We start from the raw sequence: 27,857 nt of genomic DNA on the forward strand, positions 1-27,857 counted from the left end.
GTCTCCAACCTGATGGCCTCAACATTGATTTCTCTAACTTCTGGTAACTCCACCCTTTCTTTCTCCTCCTTCACCCCCCCCCCACCCACTCCTTTGTCTTCCCATAGTCCTATGACTCCCTTCCCCCGCCTTGATGACCTGCCCCCATCTCCTCTCCTTCCCTCCCCCATCCTTTATTCCATGGTGTACTGCCCTCTCCTACTGGATTCCTCCTCCTTCAGCCCTTTGCCTCTTCTGCCTATCACCTCTCAGCTTATTACATCTTCTCCCCCTCCCCCACCCACCTAGCTTCCCTCTCTCACCTGAACTCACCTATCCCCTGCCTGCGTGTGCTCCTCCCCCAACGCCCCACACCTTTTTCTGGCTTCTGCCCTCTTCCTTTCCAGTCCTGATGAAGGGTCTCAGCCCAAAATTTCAACTGTTTATTTCCCTCCATGGATGCTGCCTGACCTGCTGATTTCCTCTATTACTTTTTGTGTTTTGCTCCAGATTCCAGCATCTGCAGAATTTTTTGTAGCTACATCTAGTTACTTGGTAATGCCTATGGGGGCCGACTTGGTTCTTTAAAATTTTAGCATGTTTAAGAGGATTCAGCTAACACTAAGGGAGAGAGGGAGAGAAAGATGTGATTCTGATACTTCCGCTTAGCGAGTTCCAATATCCTGGATAACCACAAGTGCAGAAAGAGTTCTCAGTTGGAGAAGCTTGAACTCTGGGTTTTGCAACTTAAGCAACAGCTGATGTCACTGCAATCCATCTGTGATGCTGAGTGCTTTGGAGGTAGTACATCTCAGGTGGTGATCACCATGGAATTCAAGAGAATGAAATCAGAGGGATTGGACTACAGCCAGATAGTTCAAGTACCCCTAAGGGCATCTTGATTTCTTACCGATGTTTGATTCTGATTACTGATGTGTGAGAGGGTGCCCCTGGGAAGTGAAGGCAGAACCAAGATCATTGTACCAGGATTGGCTCAGTTATTTAGGGAGGGTGGAGAAAAGTTGAGATAATAATAGCAGATACTGTTGCTAGGGATCAAGGTCAAGGACATTATTGAGTGGTTATAGTCTGCAGTGGTGTCAATAATGTAGGTTTAAAAAAAAGAGCTGAGGTTCTGCATGCAGATTTTCAAGAGTTAGGAAAGACACTGAGAAGCAGGGCCTGAAAGGTGGAACCTGTATAGGCTAGACAGACTGCACTTCAAGAGGATGGAGACAAATATTCTTCATGGGAAAGTTTGCCAGTGTTATGGAAGAAGGTTTAATTTAGGTTGGCAAGAGAGTGTGAAGCCGAGGACAGATCCCAAAGGGAAAAATCAGAACTGGAAATGGAAGACAGAAAATGAGTGTGAGAGTTTAGAACAAAGGTTGGAAAATAGATATAACTGGAGTCTGACTGCTTAATGGTATGTACTTAAATAAGCATTGTAGTAAACAGGTAGGTGAGCTGGGCACTAAAAGACATGTGGAACTATGATATTTTAGTTATTATTGAAACATGGCTTACAGAAGGACAGGAATGGCAACTTAATGTTCCTAGGAACAGTGTTGTTGAAAGAGAAAGAGTGGATTCAAATAATGGGGAGGGGGAGGGCTAGTGAAATTTGAAGAAAGTCACAGTGATGAGAAGATATGATCTGTTGGAGAAAGCATGAAATGAAGCTATATGGGTTGAATTAAAAAAAAGCAGTTGCACTGTTGAGCATGTATTATGGACCTACAAGCCTGAGGGAGATGAAGAGCAAATTACTGAAAAGTGCAAAACTGGGACAATGATAGAGGGTCCTCTGTTATTAGTTAGGATACATTCAGGGTAAAGGGTACAGAGGCCACAGAACTCCTAAACTGCATTCAGGAGAACTTTTTTTCAGATTGTATGTAGTAGGCCTAAAAAAGCCCAAATAGGAGTAAAGATCCTTAATTGTTTAGAGCAAATAAGATAAGATTTTATTAGTCACGTATACATCAAAACATACAGTGAAATGTATCTTTGCGTAGATTGTTCTGGGGGCAGCCCGCATGTGTTGCCACGCTTCCGGTGCCAACGTAGCATGCCCACAACTTCCTAACCCATACATCTTTGGAATGTGGGAGGAAACCGGAGAACCCAGAGGAAACCCACGCAGTTACAGAGAGGACATACAAATTCCTTACAGTGGCTGGAATTGAACCTGCATTGTTGCCACTGTAATAACGTTACGCTAATTGCTGCACTACCTGAGAAGCGATTTAGTAAAAGTGGATTGGAAACATGACTTGACGTTAAGTCAGTGTCAGACCAAGAGGAGGTATTCATGAAGGAGATTCATGGGGTTCAGGAAAAATGTTGAATGCTAAATCTAGAGCTTCTGATAATGACATGATGCATAGAGGGTAAGAAAGCAAAAAAAGGGAATTTTTATATCAGATAGTGAAAGCTTAGTACAGCAGAAAGCTTGGAAGAGTATAGAAAGTGTAGAAGTGAATCTAGTCAAAAGGAAAAGAAAAGCATACAAAAGGTACAGAGAGCTAAGTAATGTTAGAGATCTGGAGGAGTACAAGGCTAAAAGGAAGGAACTTAAGAAAGAGATTAGGAGAGCCAGAAGGGGACATGAGAAGGTCTTGGCAGGCAGGATTAAGGAAAACCCCAAGGCGTTCTACAAGCATGTGAAGAGTAAGAAGATGAGATGCGAAAGGATAGGGCCTATCAAGTGCAGCAGTGGGAAAGTGTGTATGGATCTGGAAGAAATAGCGGAGGTACTTAATGAATACTTTACGTCAGTATTCACCACGGATAAAGATCTGGGGGATTGTAGTGGGGACTTGCAGTGGCCTGAAAAGCTTGAGCATGTAGATGTTAGAAAAGAGGTGGTGCTGAAACTTTTGGAAAGCATCAAGTTATATAAGTCACCGGGACCGGATGAGATGTACCCCAGGTTGCTGAGGGAGGAGATTGCGGAGCCTCTGACGATGATCTTTGTGTCGTCCATGGAGACGGGAGAGGTTCTGGAAGATTGGAGGGTTGCGGATGTTGTTCCCTTATTCAAGAAGGGGAGTAGGGATAGCCCAGGGAATTATAGACAGGTGAGTCTTGCCTCAGTGGTTGGTAAGCTGATGGAGAAGATCCTGAGGGGCAGGATTTATGAACATTTGGAGAGGTATAATATGATTAGGAATAGTCAGCATGGCTTTAAGGGCAGGTTCTGCCTTACGAGCCTGATTGAATTTTTTGAAGATGTGACTAAACACATCGATGAAGGGAGAGCAGTAGATGTAGTGTATATGGATCTCAGCAAGGTGTTTGATAAGGTACCCCATGCGAGGCTTATGGAGAAGGTGAGGAGACATGGTATCCAAGGGGACGTTGCAGTGTGGATCCAGAACTTGCTGGCCCACAGAAGGCAAAGAGTGGTTGTTGAAGGGTCGTATTCTGAGTGGAGGTCGGTGACCAATGGTGTACCTCAGGGATCTGTACTGGGACCCTTACTCTTTGTGATTTTTATAAATGACCTGGATGAGGAAGTGGAGGGGTGGGTTAGTAAGTTTGCGGATGACACGAAGGTTGGGGGTGTTGTGGATAGTTTGGAGGGCTGTCAGAGGTTACAGAGGGACATAGATAGGATGCAGAGTTGGGCTGAGAAGTGGCAGATGCAGTTCAACCCAGATAAGTGTGAAGTGGTTCATTTTGGTAGGTCAAATATGTTGGCGGAATATAGTATTAATGGTAGGACTCTTGGCAGTGTGGAGGATCAGAGGGATCTTGGGGTCCGAGTCCATAGGACGCTCAAAGCGGCTGCGTAGGTTGACTCTGTGGTTAAGAAGACATATGGTGTATTGTCCTTCATCAATCGAGGAATTGAATTTAGGAGTCAAGAGGTATTGTGGCAGCTATATAGGTCCGTGGTCAGACCCCACTTGGAGTATTGTGCTCAGTTCTGGTCGCCTCACTACAGGAAAGATGTGGAAGCCATAGAGAAGGTGCAGAGGAGATTTACAAGGATGCTGCCTGGAACACAGAGCATGCTTAATGAAAGCAGGTTGAGGCAACTCTGCCTTTTCTCCTTGGAGAGACAGAGGATGAGGGGGGACCTGATAGAGGTGTATAAGATGATGAGAGGTATTGATAGGGTAGATAGTCAGAGGCTTTTCCCCAGGGCTGAATTGGTGGCCACAAGAGGACATAGGTTTAAGGTGCTGGGGAGTAGATATAGAGGAGATGTCAGGGGTAAGTTTTTTACTCAGAGAGTGGTGAGTGCGTGGAATGGGCTGCCGGAAATGGTGGTGGAGGCTGATACGATAGGGTCTTTCAAGAGACTGTTAGGTTGGTATATGGAGCTGAGTAAAATAGAGGGCTGTGGGTAAGCCTAGTAATTTCTAGGGTAGGGACATGTTTGGCACAGCTTTGTGGGCTGAAGGGCCTGAATTGTGCTGTAATTGTTCTGTGTTCTGTTCTCTCTTCTGAATTTAGAAAGGAAAGTAGAAAAGCAGAGAGGGTATAGGAAAAAAATTCTGGCTAGTAAAATCAAAGAAAATCCAAAGAAGTTTCGTATATACATTCAAATAAAAAGAGGATAACTAAGGAAAGCATTGGAGTTTATTAGGATCCAAAAAATCTTAACCTATGTATGGAGGCAGAGGGTGTGCATAAAGTTCTTAATGAATACTTTGCAACTCTTTGCAAAAGAGGGACTTGAGGCTGATATTGTAGTTGGGAAGGACAAATGTGGAATATTGGATTGCACAAATGTATTAAACCTCTTAAATCTTTGTCTTTTGCTATATCCCAGTTTGTTTAAAAGCAGTAAAGGAAAAAGAATGGTTGACATTGAGGGGGAGAGTTTTAGTTCATGGGAAAAGATAGATGGTCTGGTCAGTTACACGGGAAAGTGTCAATGGAATTTAATCCAAAGAAATGTGAGGCAATGCTTTTGGGGAGGTGCAACTTGGCAAGAGAGTACAAAATAAATGGGGGGATATTGAGTGGTGTTTAGGAACAGAGGGACTTCAGAACACATGTCCATAGATCCTCAGAGGTAGCAGGGCCAATCAATATAGTGGTTAAAATGCACATGGGATATTTTGTTTAGACAAGGTACAGAATAAAAGAGCAAAAAAGGCTTTGCTAAAACTGCATAAAGTACTAATTGGACCACAGCTCATACGGTGCATGGTTCCTGACACCTCATTCCTGGGAAGGATGTGATTACACTGGAGAGGTGATTGGAGGATTTTCTCAGGATTGCAAAATTTTATTTTGGAAGATGGTTTGAGACTGGAATCCACTGCTCAAATGGATGGTAGAGGTGAAACCTTCATATTGAAAAAGACATTTGATGTGAGACCTGCGAGGCTGCAGACTTTGTGCTGGAAGGTAGGGTTAGGCTGGTTGTTTCTTTTGTGACTGGTATGGATACAATGGGCTGAATGGTCTCCTGTGTGATAATTTTTCTATGATTCTAAGCGTTAATTTTTTAGTCATATATTTGTATCTGTTTTGTGAAGAAGGGGCCCTTCATGTTTCGGTGTTGAACTTTGATGATTAAATTCACATCTCAGGCGAATAGACCAGAATGCCTGCTCCTCTCTGTTCTGTCACATTCTTCTGGAGTCACTCTATTTGTAGGGGGTTGGGGGAAGGAAGTAACTTCTAATTGTGTTTTACTGTAGGGTCAGCAAACAGGACCTACCTCACTGATGTTTTTTATAAATTGAGGACCCAAGATGGATGTTGCATTACTGTTTTGCTGCTGTTACCTCAGAAAATTAGATGGTGCCATTTAACTCAATGGAAGTACTATGTTTCTGATATGAAGGGAATGCATCCTTAGGGAAAATGTTTGCCTCCGATGGATCTGATGATTATTTTTCCACTCATCAGGTATTCAAGATGACGAAGTAGCAGAAGCTATCTACAGAAATGGATGGAGAGAACTTGACGTAGACTTAATTCCAGCGCTAACAGACAGAAGTTTTCCTCAAAGTTTATTGGCAACTCCCCATGTTGTGGTGCTCTTCTATACTGCTTGTAAGTAATGGGAGTTTTGTAGATACATGTTTAGAAGCAGAATTCTGTTATAAAAGGATGAGATAGCAGGATTGTTGGCTACGTACTGAATGTTGCAAAAGGAATGAGAAGGTATAGGTGGAAAGCTTCAGCTGAGCTGGAAAGTAGGTTAATATGTTTGATTTTTCTCTAAGTAACCAAGTTTTTTTTCTATATACTGAAACAATAAGGTAAGATGCTGAAACAATAAGATAAGATGTATGATAAAGTGAACTCTTGACCTCACAATCTACCTCGTTATGACCTTGCACCTTATTGTCTCTCTGGACTGCACTTTCTCTGTAGCTGTGACACCTTATTCTGCATTCTGTATTGTTTTACCTTGTACTACCTCAATGCACTGTGTAATGAATTGATCTGTATGAACAGTATGCAAGACAAGTTTTTCACTGTACCTCAGTACATGTGACAATAATAAACCAATTTCTGTTCCAAAACTGATCCACTGGGCATTTCCCATTGCTCTGACTTGCACTTCACAGCTTTTACATGTTTCTTTGTTCATTGTCTCTCTCTCTCTCTCTCTCTCTCTCTCTCTCTCTCTCTCTCTCTCTCTCACTCTCTCGCTCTCTCTCCAACTCCCCTCATTAATCTATCAACTGAATGACTTCATCAACAGCTTATCACCATGGCAATCGTAGCTCCACCATATGAAAAATATTCCCTTTGTCCTACCATTGGTCTCACACTCTCTCAGCAACTTTAAACTAACTTGTTTTTTCTCTTTCCCATTCTGATGAGTTTTCAACCTGAAACTGATAAATTTGGCTGGTTTAGCGTTGTCTAGTTTCCTTCATGGAAATGGATTGTTTCGCTCATTGCTTGCTAGACCACCAGCAATGAATAACGTAATTAAAAGGAGCAGTAATAGGCCTTCAAGTCCTTCATGCATTCTCCACCATTCATTAAGATCATAGGTCATCTACCTCTGTGCTGCTTTCCACCACTGACGCCATGTCCATTGATTCTCTTCAAGTCCAGAAATCTGTCATTCTCTAACAGCCACAACAACTGCAACAACTGAGCCTCAATTGTTCTCTGGGTTAGAGAATTTCAAAGGTTTTCCAACCTCTGTCTGAAGAAATTTTTCCTCAGTAGCCCGCCACTTATTTTTGAATTCCCCCTTAGGCAGGGGAAACATCTTCTCTGCATCAAGCCTGTCAATCCCCTCAACAGTTTCGTATGTTTGGGTGAGCTGCTTAGCTGCATTGGAACTGCTTGACTGGGAGCTTGAACACTGAGTCGGCTTTACGGCAGTAATGTCAAGAACAAGTTGGTTTGTTACTTTTAGAATATCAGTCAATCTTTCACATTATCTACGATGGAGAAACTTTGGAGTAAGTCTGATTGGATCTTTCATTGGTCACTTCCATTGAAGGTGCACTGAAGCCTGGCAACCGTGTCTCTTGCATCACATGCAATGCTTTGCAATGATTAATAAAAGGGATATCTGTGGTCCATTACTTGATTGTGTACCACCAGTCTTGACTGGATGTTATAGGGCTACAGTGCTTTGTGCTGATTTGTGGGGCCATTTAACATTGATGATCTGCTGCCTTTGATATTTAGCATATAGGTTGTGTTGATCAAAGTTCACAAATTTTCATTCAAATGGATTCTTAAAATATTCCCTTAATTGCCAAGTAATGTTTACTTCAACACAATGACCACGTATATTTTATATGCTTTAAATTTTGTTAACTTAGTCACAGTACCACACAAAATACCCATGTCAATTAAATATGTTATTAATAGTGACTCCCGATAAGATCGGTTTTATTTATAAAAGCAATTTATTTGAAAATGTACAAAATTGACATGAACTAAACCTTAAGAAATTGTTATTATCACTAGTGATACGGAAAAAATTTCAGCAATCAAACTTTCATGATGATTAACATTTGTAATTTGGGAACATCGTATATTTTACAAAGTAAGAATATATAGGGAATAGTTTATTATCACTAAGTTGAGATGAATCAATAAGTTAATTATTTTGTAAATTGGCTACTATGGGGAAAAAACTGTACAGCAGTTTTTCTTCCACTTTTTGTGAAAGCTCTTGGAGAAGTATGATTTAGTTAGAATTGGTGTTTTTTTGTAAAAAGTACAAAGATCAATATCTGTGCTAATTTTGTCAAGAATGAGTTTGTAGTGTTCAATGATATACGTAATTGAGTTTATTTATATATTTCAGGACAGGCCCTTCGGCCCATGATATTGTGCCGAACAAATTAAGCTAATGACACCTAGTCCCTTTGCCTATTTATTTAGGGTAATTTTGCTGTAGAAACATGCATGGTACTCCTTATTTGAGGAAAAAAAACTTTTTAAGCTCTCTCTTTCCCTCCCTGTACCTTTTTTCTTTCTTCTGGCTATGGTCACACCCTAATTATTCTATTTTTAGCTGTACTAATCCACAAGCATCTGCATTTCACAACCCTTTAATCCCCTTCAGCCTCAGGCCACTTTTTCTCTCTCTTAGACCAGGGTTCTGGAGGGATAGAAAATGCCGGTGTTGAGGATCAGTGAGGCATGGAGTGTTATTTTATCCTTGGCTATTTATAGGTTAATCTGTAGAGGTAAACAATAAATGAGCTAACCTAGGAGCAGGCCACTTCTAATCTCTGTACACTCAGTTAACTACATTGTCAGTTATATTTCATTATTAGACATTTATTCTGGTGTTGGGTGCAAAATAAAACTATATTTTTGAACAATTCGATCATTTTCCGAACTCATTCTTCACTTCTTAAACATTTCATGGCTGATTCCAGTCCTCCAGTTCCTCAGCCAAATGGTCTGTTTAGAATGGTGTACATCAGAATGCTGTTTGCTTGGCTGCATTCATTAGCCACACACCTACTATTTAGTATCAATACTGGACAGCAATTAAACAAATGGATTTTTGGATAACGTTTTCCTCATTCTGCCCCTCCAGGGGCAGTGTGACAAATTGTAATGCTACAATTAATCTCCAGCTGGATAGTACATCTGGTCTCTGATTTGCTAATATATTAGGCTCTGCCTTTACTCCTTAAAACCATGAGGAAAGCATCAAAAATACATTGAAATATCATACAACAGAAACATTTTCCTCCTTGAGTATCCAACAGCTGGAAGACCGATGCACATTAAGCTTTTGGAGAAAGAAGCCCTTTGATTTGTGTGTCTATAGTCATTATATACTTATGTATATCTGGTGGAGATCTACCAACAGGACTTTGCAGTAGAGCCCAACGCTGGAAACAGAAACATGTTAAGGATAGCAAAAGTGCACTAAATACACCAGATGCTTGCCATCTGCTGTGGTCTGTTGCCCATGAATTGGTGGACTGTACATGAGGTGTGAAGATTTTATGGTCCCTGAGTAAACTATCAAAACAAAGACTGAAATTGTTTCCATTTCTGTGAACTTTTTGGATGTGATTATTATTTTTGCATCAGTTTACACTGCAAGGTTAGTGTTAGCAAACTATAATTTCTGTTCACATGATTACTAAGCTTGCAGTGGGTCCCAAGTTAATACATGAGTGACACTTCTTGGAACTGTTGGCTGACAGTACTTCAAGTCTGCTGTTGCATGGAGTATGTCTGCTCTGGTGTGAAACTGAGTTTATGAAGTGCGCAAAGGTCCGCTGAACTGCCTTGGAATTTTCTTTGTATCTGCCTTGCCTTAAAGTTGAGAGTCAGGATTCTTCTTTTCTTGCTTTCTAAATGTTTGTTTATTTTTGAGAGTGAACTCCGTGCAGACACACAATTGCATGTGCAAATCTCTTGGCAGGATGCACTCACCCAGAAACAAGCAATGTAAATAAAGCCTTTGATTGGTTGGAACCTGAACAGCCAGATTGCAAATATGCAATAGACTTGAAAATAAAATAAAATCCATGAAGTACACTTTTAAACTAAATAAAAGTTTTGTTTTTAAACTGTTTTTCCATGAGAACTGACCAATTTTATTTTAAAATGAGCAGGATTGTGGCCAAAGTCAACTGTGACCTGTTGTGCCTGGCACCCCTATGTCCTTGCAATATAATTAGTTTTCTTCCTAGCATATTATTTTCATCATAAAGGTTCCCAGATTGCCAGAAATTCTTCTCAAATGGACCATAGGACTCATTAGTATGCAGCTAATAGCCTGAGTAATCTCAATGCCTTAAATTTCTTATTGCACCAGTGCATTTGTCCTTGTCCTAGTGGTAACAGTTGATGTATGTGGAGAGAAATTTCTGACTCCATGATGTTGTAGAAGGACAGAGGGAGACTGAAGTGAGAGTTCTGTGGGGGGAGTGGTGAGCTGTAGGTTGGTGGAGAGAGAGAACTGAATGGGTGTGAGGGCCATTGTTTTCTCTTAGGCTGGTGAAGCAATCAGTGCAAGAGTCATTGTGAGAGTGACATACACAAAATGCTGGAGGAACTTAGCAGGTCAGGCAGCACCTATGGAGGGAAATGAACGGTCGACGTTTCAGGTCAAGACTCTTCATCAGGATTGGAAAGGGAAAGGGCAGAAACCAGAATAAAAGTGTGGGGGGGGGGGGGAAGAGGAGCACAAATTGGCAGGTGATAGGTGAGTCCAGGCGAGGGGGGTGAAGGTAGGTGGGTGGGGGAGGGGATGAAAGGGAGTGATATGAGAAGCTGGGAGGTGGTAGGTGGAAGAGACACAGGGCTGAAGAAAAAATCTGATAAAGGGAAGGAGGTGGGGAATGAGAGGGCGGTGATGGGCAAGTTGTGAGGGCGGGGGTGGGGAAAGAGTAAGGGTGAGGGGGCCACAGGAATGAGGGAAAGCCAGGCAGTGGTGGGGGGGGGGGGTGGGTGGGTGGAGTGGGAAAACAGATGCTGCCTGACCTGCTGAGTTCCTCCAGCATTTTGTGTATATTGGTCTAGATTCCAACATCGGCAGAATCTCGTGTCTCCATTGTGAGACTGACAAACATTAGTCTCTCACAATGGCTCCACCACTGAATGAGAGTCTACAGCAAAACCTAACTCTGGATGATATCTTAGCAGACAGAGCTTTTGCATTTATATTATTAATGTATATTATTTTTGTAGGGGATGCTGTATCGATGGTATTTTTGCAATCCTATCTGGAAGTTTCTACCAGACTTGCAGGTAATCTGTTATAATTTTTATTATAATTTATTTTGTTTCCAGTGAGCAGTCTGCTGTGTGACTCACATGGAATTTCAAAAATGTCAAAAAGACTGCTGAGGCTGGAAATGTCTGTTCTTTGTTGTTTTATCAACAATATTGTAACTATTTTACAATATTCTTTCCCCCTCTCTGTGTTCTTTTGTGTCGGTGTGGTGTGGTGTGGTTTGGAGATATGTGATGAAGCTTTATACTGATTTATCAATAGTAAGCTCTTGTCCAGTTAGCTGAGGCAAGATGGTAACCGTACAAGAAGTTGGAAAACCACACAATACCCAAGTAATAGTCATTTTGGTAATGACTGAAGCTTCAACTGCCCCAATGTTGAATATAGATTCAGTACCAAATTCCATGGCACCTTCATAACACCACTGAATTTTCATAAGAATCAGGTTTATTATCACTGACTTGAAATTTGTTATTTTGTGTCAAATGTCATGAAATTTGTTGTTTTGTGTCGGCAGTACAGTACAAAGACATAAAACCTACTATAAATTGCAAAATAAATAGTGCAAAATAAGGAATGACAAAATAATGTTCATGGACTATTTGGAAATCTGATGGCGGAGGGGAAGAAGGTGTTCCTAAATCGTTGAGTCTGGATCTTCAGGCTCCTGTACCTTCTCCCCAATGGTAGTAACGAGAAGAGGGCATGTCCTGGATGTTGAGGGTCCATAGTGACGGATGCCACTGCCTTGAGGCACAGCCTCTTGAAGATGTCCTCGATGGTGGGAAGGGTTGTGCCTGTGATGGAGCTGGCTGAGACTACAACCCTCTGCAGCCTCTTGCGATCCTGTGCATTGGAGCTTCCATACCAGGTGGTGATGCAACCAGTAAGAATGCACTCCACCATACATCTATAGAAATTTGCAAGAGTCTTTGGTGACATGCCAAATCTCCTCAAACTCCTAAAGAAGCAGAACCACTGGCGTGCCTTCTTTGTGATTACATCAATGTGTTGGGCCCAGGATTGATCCTCTGAGATGTTGACGCCCAGGAACTTGAAGCTGCTCACCCTTTGCGTTGCTGACCCCTCAGTGAGGACTGATGTGTGTTCCTTTGAGATCCTCACACTCTTAAATAAACAGCCAACTGACAATTTCTACAGTATTTGATGGAAGTGGCTGAACTATGCTTAAATACTGTATGTTCGGCAATGTGCATGGAAATGTGAATACCAGGTATAACTCTTTGTAATGATCCTGGTGCAGTATTGTACCAGGAACCTTAATATTAGATTGTTTGATTAGCCAAACAAATATTGCTTAGAAGGCCACACAGATGCCAGATTGTAAAAGTGCTGAGTTTGTTAAGAGCCTGGAGGATATGAGTATGGTTGACTAGAAGGAAGTAGTAAGTGGTGAATGAGGATAGTTGGATCAGTGATAAGAATGGAAAACTTTCAATATCATTCTTATCCAAAGAAAAAACCTGTGTCCCCTACTGTCTGTGGACAGAAAGTCTTCAAACATATTGGCTAAGAGGACAATGATGTGGTACAGATAGTAAGGTTTTAAGTTAACGGGTCCTGAGGATAGTACAAAGTCACTAAGAGATTCTACGTGGTGGGTATAGGTGGAGTCTTAAGCTGTGGCTGCAGTTTGACATGAATATTCTGTATCAGGTCTTGCCACTAAAGAGGGGTAGTTATCAGTACGGCTGAGTTAATGTTAGTTAATGAATGTGCAGAAATAGATGTAGAAATGATCCTTTTAGAACTAGACCTTTGAGAAAAGTATCACCATTGACTGTTGATCCTTACTGAGGGAAGTGGAGATTAATTGAGAAACATTAGCTCATGTACTGAGGTCTATAGTTATTCTCACAGACTGGCAAAAGACCATGTGTTGATATTCAAACAAGTTAAAATCAAACATTAGCAATCTGATTGAAGGCAACGGGAATGATCTGAAAATTTTGGATGAGGTAAAACTACAGGCAGCCATTAGGAATTTGGAAGAATAGAAGGGGAGTCACAAGCAATTTGAGATATGCCATTTAAAAAAGACTATACTTGGCAACATAAATTTGGGCAATGTGATGCAATTAGACTTAAGCAATTTGTAGCATTTATGTATCATGAAAGTTTTTAAGCTCCAGGCTATTAAACAGTGGAATCTGGGGCATATACCTTATGAACCATCGACAATTCATGACTGGATGCAAGGGAAGTAACTTAGGATGTGTTACAATCAATATCTGGACTCGCATAAAATTCAGAATATAATCTATTCTTTGTACAATGTCTTGATCAGGCTGTAATTAGAATACAGTATCCTTTCATGGCACAGATAATCTTCCTGGAAAAGAGTCAGAGAAGAGCTCATCAATTGATATGTAGTCTGAGGTCCTTGGAGAACCTGGCCAGTTTTTTCTGGAAACAAATTTAAATTGAAGTCCCTACCACAACAGCAAACAGATTCTTGCCTTGTGCAAAAGCTATTTGACTACAACAGAATCGCTTTAGTAACACATGTTAATGCCCAGCAGGCACATGAGCTGGTTGCAGAAGAGAACAGAAAGCATTGTAGATACTCCAGCAGGTTAGGTGGCATCTGTGGAGAGAGAGGGGGAGGTGCAGAGAGAACTTTTTCTATGCTGCTTCTACAAGGAAGTGTGTGGTACTGGTTGGTGGAAAAGGAAGAAAAGGAACGGGTATTTCATTTCCAGTGGATGCACTGGGAAAGGGGCTCTTGGGCATTGGTGGAGATAGAAGAATGAACTCGAGCATCCCAGAGGGAATGGTCCCATGGGAATGTTGGAAGGGATGGAAAGACAAGGTTGTGTCTAGTAGTTGCAGTATTTGGAGGTTTTAGAAATTATGTGGGATGATGCACTGAATATGGAGGCTGCTAAGGGGGCAAGTGAGGACAAGGGGAACCCTATCCGTGTTCTGGGTGAGAGGAGAGACTGAGGATGCTGGACTGAGTTTTCAGAGCAGAAAGGAGTGGGCTAGTGACTGCCACGTTCTCAGCAGATGTGCTGATTTCAGACTCTCTACACTTTGACCCAATGAGAGGAACACATGAGAAACATCACATCCAGTGACAGACTCCGAGATGTGCATTCCTGACAAATGGGCTTTTAAAGTCTACAATGTCAAAAATCCTTTTGTATTCATTGCAGACATCAGTGGAAGCTTTTTGTAATTTTGCCGAAGGAGTGGGCAAGATCATAGAAGCACAAAATGCAACTCTGCTGGCAGCGGTGGACTGATTAAACAGTGCCCTGCACATCAATTTCCAAACCCTAATACAGGTCACTTATTTTTTTAATATACAGGGCTTTTAAGGTCTGATAACTGGCAGCAGGTCATTCATTTGGTGGATGGAGACCCTATAATGAACGAAATGTCCCTGAAGGAAGAGTCCTGCACATGGAATAGGGGAAAAGATGGCATGTTTAGCCATGTAGGGGAAGCAGGGTGTCAGGAAAGAGTTGATTGGCTTTTGTGTGTTTTGAAATTTATTATATTAAAAATCAAAGTTTCTTGTGTCTTTTTTGTTATTCCTGGAACTAGAGTTGCACAAGTAAATGATACGTGTATTTCAGCAGATTATTCAGCAGAGCATCTCAATGGCACTACAGTCAGTGAACTGGTTTATATATTTACCTTGGGTGCCACCTGTCTGGACTTTGCATGTTCTACTTTTGACTAAGTGGGTTTTTCCTGGGTCCACTAGTTTCCATCTATATGGAAAAGATGTGCTGGTAGGTTAACTGGCTACTGTAAATTACCTCTAATGTAGGTGGGTGGCAAGAGAATTGGAGGGAGTTGATGGGGCATGGAAGAGAGAATAGGTTGTGGGGAAAATTGGTAAGGGAATGGGATTGCTCTGCCAGCTGGCATTGACACAAGTTCTCAGTTATCAGAAAATAGAGAGAAAATATTTTATGGGCAAGCTGCTCTGCTCTAGGATGAATGCTGGATTGAAGGGTTAGATTTGAGAAACTGGGATTAAGACAGTGGTGACAGAGACAAACTCTGTTACTGAAGAGAGGAATTTACTGGTGTGCTTTATTGGCCCTTGCACTGTTTAAGGAGGAATCTTCAAAGTTATGATCATCATGCTGGATTTCTGCAGTTCCTATTGCTTACAATATTGTTAAGACCATCTTTCCCAAGAATATCTAATTTGAAGTCTTTTTAAATGACCAGATATACATACAAGGTATACTGCTACTAAACAAGACTCTTGATCAACTGAACATCAATGAAAACATCCTCTTAAAATACTTTGTGCCACACATCTTGTCTTGGGGCTCCTTGGCTAGTGTTCAGAGTCATTATCATAGAAGCTGGGATGCACCTTCTGTCCTGCGAGGTTTTGTTGATGAGAATCTTCTTTCAGTAAGGACTAATATTGAACAATTTTCAGTACATTGGGATTAAGGCTGATGCTTGCCATTTTAGATAGGGTTTTGTTGGTCAGGTGGGGAAATAATGGAGCAGAACATAAAATCATAATGAGGTACATTAACTGCTCAATATTAGTTTTGATGTATGATTTTTTCCCATTTTGGAAATAAAAAAATATTGCTACTTTATGGAATCACTGCCATGGGATCATGGCTCAGAAATGTACAGCATGTACAAGATTACGGTCCTCTTGACCATTGTCAGTTTGAACTGGAACATAAGGATTCCTGACACAATCGTCGCCAACAATCCTGTCCTTTTGCAAACATCCAGCCCACACATAGCCCATGTCCACATGACCCAGCATTGGTGGACTTCAGCAGCAGTGTTTCCTAGGGCCTAGCTGGATACATCAATTTCCTCTGAGACCAGTGCTCCTTCGACTTAAGAAACCATCTCACAGTTCAGCTGCAATGAATCAGTACCCTTAGTATCAACCTTCCCATCTCTGACTCAGGCAGAACAAACGTGAATAAATAACATGGCCTTATAAACTTCAATCTGAAATATAAAACCTTGGAGATCTCATTTATAAAAAAAAAACAAAATTCTGCCCAACCCAGTTCAACCAAAGCCTGAGGACCTTGTTTTTAATAAAACTGACACACATAGTAGAGCTGAGCTTTGGTAGCGAAGTTCTATGTGAGTGTAGCAGTCGCTACCGCAGAATGAACACAAGACACTAGTTGTAGAGTTTCAGAACAGAACTGTTTATTTTCCCACCTTGCGCGGGCCTTTTAAGAGAGCCTGTTCCCGCCCACTCAAAACGGCAATGACGTATACGCCACGTCATCAAACCTTTCCCGCGCGCGGGTTCTCCCTGTCGCTCGGGGAAGATGAAGGCCCACCGCCATCTTGGGCCTCGCCACTTCAACAACGCGTGACCCGACTGCCGAGCCGGTTCGCTTGCTCGGATGGTGAGTCGCTACACAACCCCCCCCCCCTCCCCCCAAGAACCGGCGATACGGTCCCCAAGGTCCGTGGGCTGTGTTAGCCGCCGCTGCTTAGGAGGTCGGCCTCTGCGTCGCAGTGCTGGAACCTCGACTGGTTGTTGTAGATCTCAATGGGCCGGTTTGAGGCGGTCTGTCGTGAAGACCTGCTCCTTGCCCCCAATGTCCAAAATAAAGGTGGACCCATTATTCCTGACGACTCAGAACGGCCCCTCATATGGTCGTTGCAACGGTGCCCGAGGTGTGCCCCTGCGAACGAAAACAAACCTACAGTCTTGTAGTTCTTTGGGCTTACAGGACGGGGCTTGACTGTGCTGCGAAGTGGGAATCGGGGCCAAGTTGCCGAGCCTCTCGCGCAGTCTCTGCAGGATTGCCGTGGGTTGTTCCCTTTGGTCCCGAAGGGAGGGTATGAAATCCCCTGGGACGACCAGGGGCGCTCCGTACACGAGTTCAGTTGACGAAGCGCGGAGGTCTTCTTTGGGGGGCAGTGCGTATGCCGAGCAGGACCCAAGGCAGTTCGTCGACCCAGTTAGGACCCTTCAGGCGGGCCATCAGGGCTGATTTTAGATGGCGGTGGAAACGTTCCACTAACCCGTTTGATTGAGGGTGGTAGGCTGTGGTGGTGTGCAGCTGCATCCCCAGCATGTTCGCTAATGCAGACCAGAGGCTGGAGGTAAATTGGGTGCCTCTGTCTGAAGTGCTGTGGGCCGGAACACCAAAACGTGAGATCCAAGTTGTGAGCAGCGCCCGGGCACAGGAATCAGTTGTGATGTCAGATAGAGGGGTTGCCTCTGGCCACCTCGTGAACCGGTCCACTATGGTAAGGAGGTACCGGGCCCCTCTTGAAACCGGCAGAGGGCCTACGAGGTCGACGTGGATGTGGTGGAACCTTCTACGGGTAGGCTCGAACTGTTGTGGCGGGACTTTGGTGTGTCGTTGGATTTTCGATGTCTGGCAGTGCTGACAAGTCCTGGCCCACTCCCTGACCTGTTTGCGCAGGCCATGCCAGACGAACTTGCTGGCGACCAGCCGGACAGTTGATTTGATGGACGGGTGCGCCAACCCATGTATCGAATCGAAGACGCGTTTCCGCCAGGCTGCAGGAACTATAGGGCGGGGTTGACCTGTTGCAGTGTTGCAAAGGAGGGTCTGCTGACCAGGACCAACTAAGAAATCTTGGAGCCGCAGGCCCGACCTTGCGGTTTTGTAGCTGGGCAGTTCGTCGTCGGCTTGCTGTGCGTCAGCCAGGGCCTTGTAGTCGATACCCAGGGACAGGCTGTGGATGGTCGGTCTGGAAAGTGCGTCAGCAACGACGTTGTCCTTCCCGGAGACATGTTGGACATCTGTTGTGAATTCGGAAATGTAGGACAAATGTCTCTGCTGATGAGCTGACCAGGGATCAGAGACTTTGGAGAAGGCAAAGGACAAAGGCTTATGGTCAGCGAAGGCGGTGAAAGGCCTGCCTTCCAAAAAGTACCGGAGGTACAGCGCTAGAAGTTCCCGATCAAAAGCACTGTATTTCAGTTCGGGTGGTCTAAGGTGCCTGCTGAAAAATGCCAAGGGTTGCCAACTGCCTTTGATTAGTTGTTCCAGTACCCCACCAACCGCGGTGTTGGACGTGTCCACCGTGAGGGCAGTTGGGACATCTGTCCTAGGGTGTACAAGCATCGTGGCATTTGCCAGGGCGTCCTTGGCCTTAATAAAGGCAGCCGCAGCCTCGTCGTTCCAGGCCATGTCCTTGCCCTTACCAGCCATCAGCGAGAACAAAGGGCGCACGATACGGGCTGCTGCAGGGATGAACCGATGGTAAAAGTTGACCGTCCCCAGGAATTCCTGTAGGCCTTTGACCGTGTTGGGGTGGGCAAAATGGCTGATAGCATCCACCTTGGCAGGTAGGGGTGTTGCTCCGTCGCTGGTGATTCTGTGGCCGAGGAAATCGATAGAGTCAAGCCCGAATTGGCACTTGGCCGGGTTGATCGTGAGGCTGAAATCATGGAGACGGGAATACAGTTGGTGGAGGTGGGAAAGGTGTTCTTGGTGGTCACGGCTGGCGATTTGGCCGACGGACGAACCGCGCTTGCGTTTGGCCTTCCACAGGACATCTGCCCAGGCAGCCACCTCACGCGGGTTGCTGAAATCAGCGTCGGCCAACAGCAGGTGAATGTCATCGGGTAGTTGTTCGAGGAAGGCCTGTTCGAACATGAGGCAGGGCTTGTGTCCCTTGGCCAACGCTAGCATCTCATTCATTAGGGCGGATGAGGATCTGTCCCCCAGGCCATCGAGATGAAGCAGGCGGGTGGCGCGCTCACGACGGGAGAGGCCGAAGGTCCGAATCAGAAGGTCTTTGAAGCCGGGTACTTATCCTCCTCTGGAGGAGACTGGATGAAGTCACTGACCTGGGCGGCTGTCTCCTGGTCCAGAGAGCTGACCACATGGTAGTACTTTGTGGAGTCAGAGGTGATCCGCCGAAGGTGGAATTGCGCTTCAGCCTGGTGAAACCAGATGCTGGGACGAAGCGTCCAAAAGGTGGGCAGCTTGAGTGCCACTGCGTTGGATGCTGTGTTGTCGTCCATTGTGCAGGTCCAAGATCCGTTTGGACCGTTGGGGTCACCAATGTAGTGGTCGCTACCGCGGAATGAACACAAGACACTAGTAGTAGAGTTTCAGAACAGAACTGTTTATTTTCCCGCCTTGCGCGGGCCTTTTAAGAGAGCCTGTTCCCGCCCACTCAAAACGGCAATGACGTATACGCCACGTCATCAAACCTTTCCTGCGCGCGGGTTCTCCCTGTCGCTCGGGGAAGACGAAGGCCCACCGCCATCTTGGGCCTCGCCGCTTCAACGACATGCGACCCGACCGCCGAGCCGGTTCGCTTGCTCGGATGGTGAGTCGCTACATGAGCTTAATTTCTGGTGCATCCATTATTTTAATACAAAATAGTTCACAAGGTGTTAAAATATTAAAATTTGTAAGAATTAAGTATACATTCAGTACTGGTAATTGTGATTATTTTAAAATCTATGCTAACTTTTCTGAATATTGCAATGGACAATTTAGATGATTATATTGGGCATAAAGTGAACTTTTTTTACAACGTTGTGAAGAGTGTTCGTGGTTAAGAATAGTCAACCAATCTTCAGAACCACTGAATTGTTACCAAAAATCACATCCTCATATACTTGTATGTCAATTTTTCATCCCGCAAATCCCCCAAATTTTGTTTAATAAAAGCACTTGAATGAGTAAGGTTGAAAATATATTCTGTTATGAGGAATAATGTCCACGTTTTTTTAAAAAAACTGTCCTTTGAGACATAAAACACAGTGCTATAAATGTGCCCATATATTAAAATATTTAGTGATTAGTTCTCCATCAATGAATAATTCTGAAAATTGCCTCCATAATCAGTGTAGAAATCCCAGAACATTTCACTTGATGCAAAGTGTACTGTGTGTCTTAAAGCAGCTGCCTTTTAAAATTTGTTAATGGCAGCAGTGAGATTTAATAGCTTCAAGTTGAGTAGTTGGCATTCTTACTATTATCTGCATCTTATTTTGTCAAGTGAGTTAATTATATTTCAATTATGACAAATGTATTTAATTATAACATGTTCTTCAAAGATTTAATGTTGGCCTTTACCTTGAGTCACTTGTATTTTGTAGACTGTAAAGAATGAAAACATGATGACGTGTCAAAGTTGAGTTTATTGTCATATATACAAGAACATGTATGCGCAGGTGCAATGGAGAACTTACTTGTAGCAGCATCACAGGCACATAGCATCATATAAGAAGTATTCACAAGAAAAACATAAATTAAGCATAAACAATTTTTACAAGAAAGAACACAATTAGAACAAACAAAAACAAGTCCATTTTAATGCAAAGTGATCAAAGTGGTCATAGGGTTGCTAAACCGTAGTGATTAGGGTTGTGCTGGTTGGTTCAAGAACCAAATGGTTGAACGGAAGTAGCTGTTCTTGAACCTGGTGGTGTGGGACTTCAGGCTTCTATACCTCCTGCCCAATGGTAGATGTGAGTAGATGTACTGCAAATATTTTGAAAATTTTTCATGGATACAACAATAATAAGGAATGAATTTGCTCACTTCTTGTCAACTGTCATTTTAAGTATTGTGCCTTCTCAACTTTCAGATTGATTTCTGCATTTTTCATAGCTTAAATTCCCTTTCTTCTATTTGTTAGTTGGTAAAAATGGCAGGAGTGCGGAATAGCAAAGATACACCAACAGATGGTGCTGTAATCTGTGGGATGCCAAGGTATTTGAAAAGAAAAAATAAACAGTGGGAACTAAACAGGTTTCCAAAAAATCTGGAAAAAATAATGGAAAACCCAAACAAGGCACCACTATGTAAGGTCACTGGCCACATGGTTTTGATGAAGTAGTAGGAATGGATACTAAAGGGAGAAAGAAAATGGTTAAAGACATGGAAAACTAACGTGAAATCTCAGACATGGTTCAAATTCCCTGTGGTGGGAAAACCTAGCAACCCAGCCACCAGCTGTATCCTAATACGTTTGAGAGATAGACCTATTGGTTTTCCATTCCTACTGTCCACACCACCACACCTTGTCATGAGCCCTCCCTTCACCTTCTTTCACCTAAACCACCCCTCTTATTTCCTCTCCCAGCGAGGACACGTACGTAGGCTGGCAACCATGCCCACAAAATGATCACCTCCCTCTTTCCCACTGATGCACAGTTTATGATTTGTACTTTCCCTCTTCCTTCCCCTTTCTCCATCAATCTTTTCATTCTTTTCCTTGTCATACCTTTCCACTCCTTGTGCCCTGCTTCATCACTTCTCAATCTTCCTTCATTCTGCCCTTTTCTCCTATCCTTTGCCTCTCTCCTACAACTGGTCTTTCACACATCTGTTTGGGTGGATGTAATAAATCCCACAGCATTATTTAAAAGATCAGTGTTGTGGATAGTGTTCCTAATTTAGCTAACTCCACCAAAAATATTTGTTCTGTGCAATTTGGCTCCAAGCCATACTTGCTCTATAGCTCTGACTGCAATTCAAGGTTAGCAAATAGAATATGAAACAATTTAGGATGAACTGTGGATGTGAAATGCTGTTAAATAAATAAAAATACTTCCTTTATTTTATTGAATAAGTGGAATAGTTTGTCGCTTAGCTTTGTTAAAGCAGAGGCCATTTAAGAAAAATATTATTTAATTATTTGCAACATTATTAGACATAAGGAGAATGCAGGCAGTGATAATGTATTGGATTGTCCAACAAAAAGGCAGTATAGGTGTAATGGGCAGAATGCCCTAATTCTGTGCTGTAATTCTTTTGTGTCCTAAATCCGAATGCACAGTTGAATAATCGTTATGAAGTTAGTTGGCATCATTAATGTCATTCATTGATTAATTCAGTAATTATTTGTAAAATAAGTAACAGTAATAGCTCCTCTACATTGACATTAAACACATTAATTTGTCATTATAGTGGGTCTAGTAAACAGAAATAGAATTTGTATTTGTCCAGCTGTTTTAGTGATGTATTGATTAAAATTTTAGTTCATCAACTAAATGTGTAAGCAGCTGGCTGGTGTCCGAAACAAATATTTAGTGACTTATATGACCTTCATTTAGTAAGATCCAAACATGGAATCTTTTAATGGAAACTATTCTAATGTCATAAAGATACAGGGAATATACTTCAGGTCTCATTGTAGATGCACAATACACATCTTGGCACAAGAAAAAGGTGTAATTACAGCCAATTCAGAAGTTGTGAAAATTGAGGGAATCTCCAAGAGCTGCACTTTTTTGGGGGAATCGTTGGGGAACACAGGCACATTAGTGAATAGCACAGAATGTTTTGTAGAATCTTAGAAAATTGCTTCCTTAAGAAAATAAACAATGCTGTCAGATCTTTTTGAGGTTGCAAAGGTGTATTTGTATAGAATCACACAGCTGCATAATTACCAAGCCTTTATAAAGTTTATTCTCTCTTTACCCATTCCCCTATTATAAATTGTCTTCCTGGACCTTTCAAAAGTAAAACTTTAGGAAACAAGGCTGTATTCTATCCATGTGATTGGGGGCAGATCCCAAAAGAACATGCTATTTTATATTTGTTTATGTTTCTGGTTTATAAACATCCATTTGTCACATAAATGGCAACATTTTGCGCCAGTATTTTATTATTTTACTTTTATGGTCGAACTACCCATGGAAAAGTGTCATGCTTTAAAAGTTGATGTTGCTTTTAGTGCTTCAGTTTTGGACTTCTTATCTTTTCATCGTGTACTGCTGAAACCTTCCCAAGTTGCTATTACCACATTTATAATGGATATTGCCTGTGTAAACTTGCCACATCAGATTGGCAGTACATTAGCTATCTTGATAACACATTATTAGCAGACATTACTGCAGTGTCAATAATATTGCTGCAAGCTTCATTACATGCTTTTAGTGCAACTCAAAATAAAAGGCTCCTAGATTACTAATTTATGTTCAAATATAATAAATTTGGGAGTTATCGCAGTAATAGTAATTTTATAGAGTTACAAGTATGTATGTACTTCCAGGATAATAACTTCAGAGTCCAAATGCCCATTTATTGAGGGATAGCTTTAATTTGAAGTTGAATGTAATAAAATGGTTTCAATAATTTTGTTGCACAGACCTAAAGGACCTTTCACTGTCTCGGGTTAACTGTGGAGATTGGCCAGATATCTGTTCAAATGAGAATGCCACACAGTTGCCTGTTGTGAAAATTTATAGTCCAGGAAAGGACCCTTTATTCTACACCGGAATGTTGGGAGCACAAAATTTGTTGAAGTTCATTATGCTGTGAGTAAACAATGCTAAAACTACTTATTTTCCTATTTTTCTACTTGTTCTTGATGTGTGGGTGATGCTGAGTATACATTTATTTCCGTTAAGTTATTAAAAGTAACCTACTGGACTTGCTTGCAAACTAGAAAGGGAAGGAGATTGCATCCTGAGGAGCATTTGTGAACCAGTTGAGTTTTAATAAGAAATAAGCAGGTTTCATGGTGGTTATAATTACCTGCAAGTTACCAACCTTTTAACTTTATTATCACAATTTGTCATGGTGGGATTTGAATTTACCACCACTTCCTAAATAATACCTAAACCACTTGACTACTTAACATCAACATTCTTATACAGTGTTAAATGATAACATAAGAAACAGGGGCAGGAGTAGCTCTTCAGCCTTTCATGCCTGCTCCACCATTAAATAAAATCTTTTGCCGCAGCACCACTTTCCTCCCTACCTTGAATATACTGAATGACTGAGCCTCCACAGTCCTCTTGGTAGAGAATCCCAAAGATTCTCATCTGTCTTGAATGGTCAACCCTTCATTTTGAGACTGTGACCCTGGTTCGAGACACTCCAGCGAGGGGAAATATTAATTTTGCATGTCTCCTGCCATGTCTGTGGAAATTTTGCATATTTCAGTTAAATCATCTTTCATTCTTCTGAACTCAAAGTGAGTTTAAGCAAATCTGCTAAATCTCTCCTCATAAAATAATACTTAAATCTGTTGTACCCCCTTTAACTCCCTCTTCCTTAGACTGGGAGGCGAGACCCCTACACATTATTCCAAATGCCTTCTCACCAAGGCTCGATAATTGGAGCAAGATGTTTCTAATCGTGTACTCTAATCTTTTTGCAATAAAGACCAATATACCAATGTCCTTAATTGCTTGCTGAACCTGTAAACTTGCAGCAATTTGTTCACGAGGACACCCAGGTCTCTCTGATCACAAACACCAATCAGTCTAGTAGTGTTTAGAAATGATTTCCTTTTTCTCAGCAAAGTGGGTGACCTCACATTTTTCCACTGATATTCTATCTGCCATATCCTTGCCCATTCATTTAACCTGTCTATATCCCCCTGAAGCCCACTCTGCACCCCTGCATACTCCACACTGCCACTTAGCTTTCCATCATCAACATGCTGGGATATATTGTACTTGATCCACTCATTTAATTTATTGATATTGATTGTTAACTGTTGAGGCCCCAGCACCAATCCTTGCAACACTTCACTAGTGTTCAGCTTCTCAATCTGAAATTGACCCATTTATTCCTACTTTCTAATTACTGTTCATTAATCCTTCATTCATGCCAATATGTTACCCCAATATCACGTGCAATTTTGTTCAATAACCCCTTGTGTGGCAGACTTTATGAAAATCCAAATATATCACATCCACTGTTCCACCCTTACCAATTCTGCTAATTAGAACTTCAAAGAACTGACTGACTCCATTCATTTATTGTTGTTGACTACCCAATCGTATTATTATTTTCTTAGGATCCTGTTATTTCTTTGGGAATAGATTTTAGTATTTTCCCTTTTACTGATTTCTGGTTATCTGGTCTATAATTCTTGTTTTCTCCCTTCCTCCTTTCATAAATAATTGGGTTACATTATGCTATTTTTCCAATCTGTGGGAGTCATTCTGGAATTGAGGGAATTTTGGATGATGATAACCTGTGTTATCACCTACTTCAAAACCCTAGGTTGCAGGTCATCAGCTTCTGCCTTTTAGTCCCATTAATTTCTCCAATACTAATTTGCTAATTTCTTAGAGCTCCTCATTTAGTCTAGACCTGTGGTTTTCTACCATTTCTGGAAAGTGTTCTGTGTCTTCTTTCCTGTAGGCAGAAAGATAATATTTGTTTAATTTCTCTCCAAATAATTGAACTATTTGCTGTTATATTTCGCCTAATAATCCAATCTTTACCTCTTGCTATTTATATGCAGTCCATAAGTAAGGGTTGCATTGAGTGGAGCTAATAAGGAAGTGAACAAAGTGTTCTTATCCTGGAATGCCCCGATTGTTTTGTTGTTTGTTTTGGTTACATTTCTGCACTGTTACCAAAATTAAATCTTTGTTTCTGACTCCAGTTTCACAATAAACTTGATTTTCTGGCAACACGATCTATATCCTAGATCAGTGGTACTGATAGTTACGTGACATTGGAGCCACATGACTATTATATAGCCTACGTACCACTCCACCAAATGCACACGTGCAATCATATTAAATGTATAACTATAGATATCTAGCTAAATCCTCTAAAATTTTCAACAAATTTGAATGCCTCATGGTCATGTCATACTTGCTCCATTCTAATATTGAACAGATGTATTTATATAAATGTTGAGAAACCAATCATTGTCTGTATAAATACAGTGACCAGCTTCCAGGCTACTTGTGTCACATAGCTGCTTGCTGTGAAAATTGCAACTACTGCTCTAATAGAGGATGGTCTTCTTTTACACAGCTGGACATTGCGATTTCAAAACCAATCACTGCTTATGGGTATTAAGTTGTTCAATGGAAGCTGATTGAAGACTAGCTTTTTCCTGTGTCAGTGTTATATTAACAATATACCCTCTGGCTCTGTCTCTCTACTTCCTAACAGTTTTTAACTGTTGTCTAGTATTAACAATGTCTAATGGAAAATATGATATAATTACTGGACTCTAGTCAAATAAACTTTAATGATCTAATAGAGGAGCCAAAAATCCTGAAGAATTGCAGGCTGTAAATCAAAAAGCCACACGTGGCTTCAGAGCTTTGGTCTGATTATCATAGCCCTAGATCAAAAGATTTCCTGCAGCAATGACCCTGAAATAGCTGTAAGTGGCAAAATAGTAAGGCCTACCCTTATCAGTTTATAAAAACAAACAGTTTATGGTAAAGAGGAAAGTAAATTGTTGGGAGATTTTCGCTACTTAATCCATTGGCCTCAGTAAGGTCAATAAAATTGCTACCTTATCATGAGCCCCTTATCTGCCATTCATGGTTGTTAATTCATATAGCATTGGCCCTGTTGATCATATTCATTCATACCCTGATGTGAAACTTTATCTTTGAGATGCTGAAAGGGAATAATGAAGCATTAGAGTCTTAACTCTTGCAGGGCGAAATTAGAGTCGTAGAGTTATACAGCACAGAAACAGGCTCTTCAGCCCAGCTCATCCATGCCAACCGAGTTGCCTTCCTGAGCTAATCCTCCTTGTGATGACAGAGCCAAAGTACGCCTAATTGCTCAGCAATTTCGTTGTTCACAATCAAAGCTCACGTTCACAATCATGTTACAAAAATGTTTATACCTCCAGGTATTTTTGCACTACTCTTACCATTCCCATACCTGTACTAGAAGGCTATAAATTTCAGGGTGCTAAACAGCTTAATTATTTAAAATTGCATATTATATGGATGCTTTTGGAAACTAATTTTGAAATATGGCATATAAGCAGATTTATACATTTTCCCTTTTTTCTATTTTGATCTCTCAATCCATTTGAAATTGAGCTGGGTTATTAGAAAATTCTGCTGATAAGCTTATTAATAGTCTGTGAATGAATGTATATGAGGTGAATGGCTAAAGCTATTCCTTTTTCCTCTAACAGAAAAATCCGGGCCATTAACTAAATTATGATAACGTGAGGACATGAAGGGCCTCGTCAATCATTTTTTGTCATATAGCATGGAAACAAGGACGCTTGTCCCACCACATCCATGCTGGCCCTTTGCTAACACAATTTACTAGCACTCTGCCAGCAGCCTTCAATGCTGTGGCATTTCAAGTGCTCATCTCAATGCTGCTTAAATGCTCTGAGATTATCTGCATCCACCACCCCCTTAGGCAGTGCATTCCAGATTTCAACCACTCTCTGGGTGAAAAAAATCTTCCTTAAAACTCCTCTAAAATCTCCTACCCCTTACCTTAAACCATGCTGTTTGGTTATAGACACTCGCTTAAGTAGTTAAGTTTCTCATTATGTATTCTACCACTCTATCTGTGCCCTTCAAACTGAGCAAGAATCATTTTGAATTGATTTAATCTCTGAAAGGTTTCACATCCAAAAGTTGCTGTACTAGGCAAAATGAGTGAGGGTTCTGGCCCCCTTCTCTCCCCTTCTTTCATCCCTATCAGATATTCTGTTACTGCTTTACATAGCTCTTTTTTGTGCCCATCTACCTGACAATGTCGTAAGTAATGGTGGGGAAAGGCCCAATTCTGTTCTCATCTAATGTTAAAGTTCTAGCAGAGGTTGTTGGAGTTTTAATGGTTGGTTAAGTAATAATTAATGCTGAAAGTGGCAGTAACTCATTTTGGAAGCTGACTGTTGCACCCTCACTGCTGCCCACACTGAACCATGTTGGGTTTCTTCTGCACATTTTCATCACATGTTTTCGTGGCCAAATCATTCTGTTGGCCCTTTTTTATACCTACACCGAGAAAAGAGAGGCAAATTTAAC

The 27,857-nt window shown here is 41.7% G+C and overlaps 1 protein-coding gene across 3 annotated transcripts in view; it reads left to right on the forward strand.

Moving 5' to 3' along the window:
- Positions 1-27,857, forward strand: part of txndc16 (thioredoxin domain containing 16) — an 88,524-nt gene that overhangs the window by 26,295 nt on the left and 34,372 nt on the right. For all 3 annotated transcript variants that reach the window (XM_052023000.1, XM_052022983.1, XM_052022992.1), the window contains exons 12-14: positions 5,857-6,003; positions 11,098-11,157; positions 23,228-23,396. In XM_052023000.1, the coding sequence (XP_051878960.1) occupies positions 5,857-6,003; positions 11,098-11,157; positions 23,228-23,396 (376 nt within the window). The remainder of the gene's footprint in view (positions 1-5,856; positions 6,004-11,097; positions 11,158-23,227; positions 23,397-27,857) is intronic.

The sequence above is a fragment of the Pristis pectinata genome, chromosome 1 (assembly GCF_009764475.1).
Source record: "Pristis pectinata isolate sPriPec2 chromosome 1, sPriPec2.1.pri, whole genome shotgun sequence".
Classification (NCBI taxonomy): Eukaryota; Metazoa; Chordata; class Chondrichthyes; order Rhinopristiformes; family Pristidae; genus Pristis; species Pristis pectinata.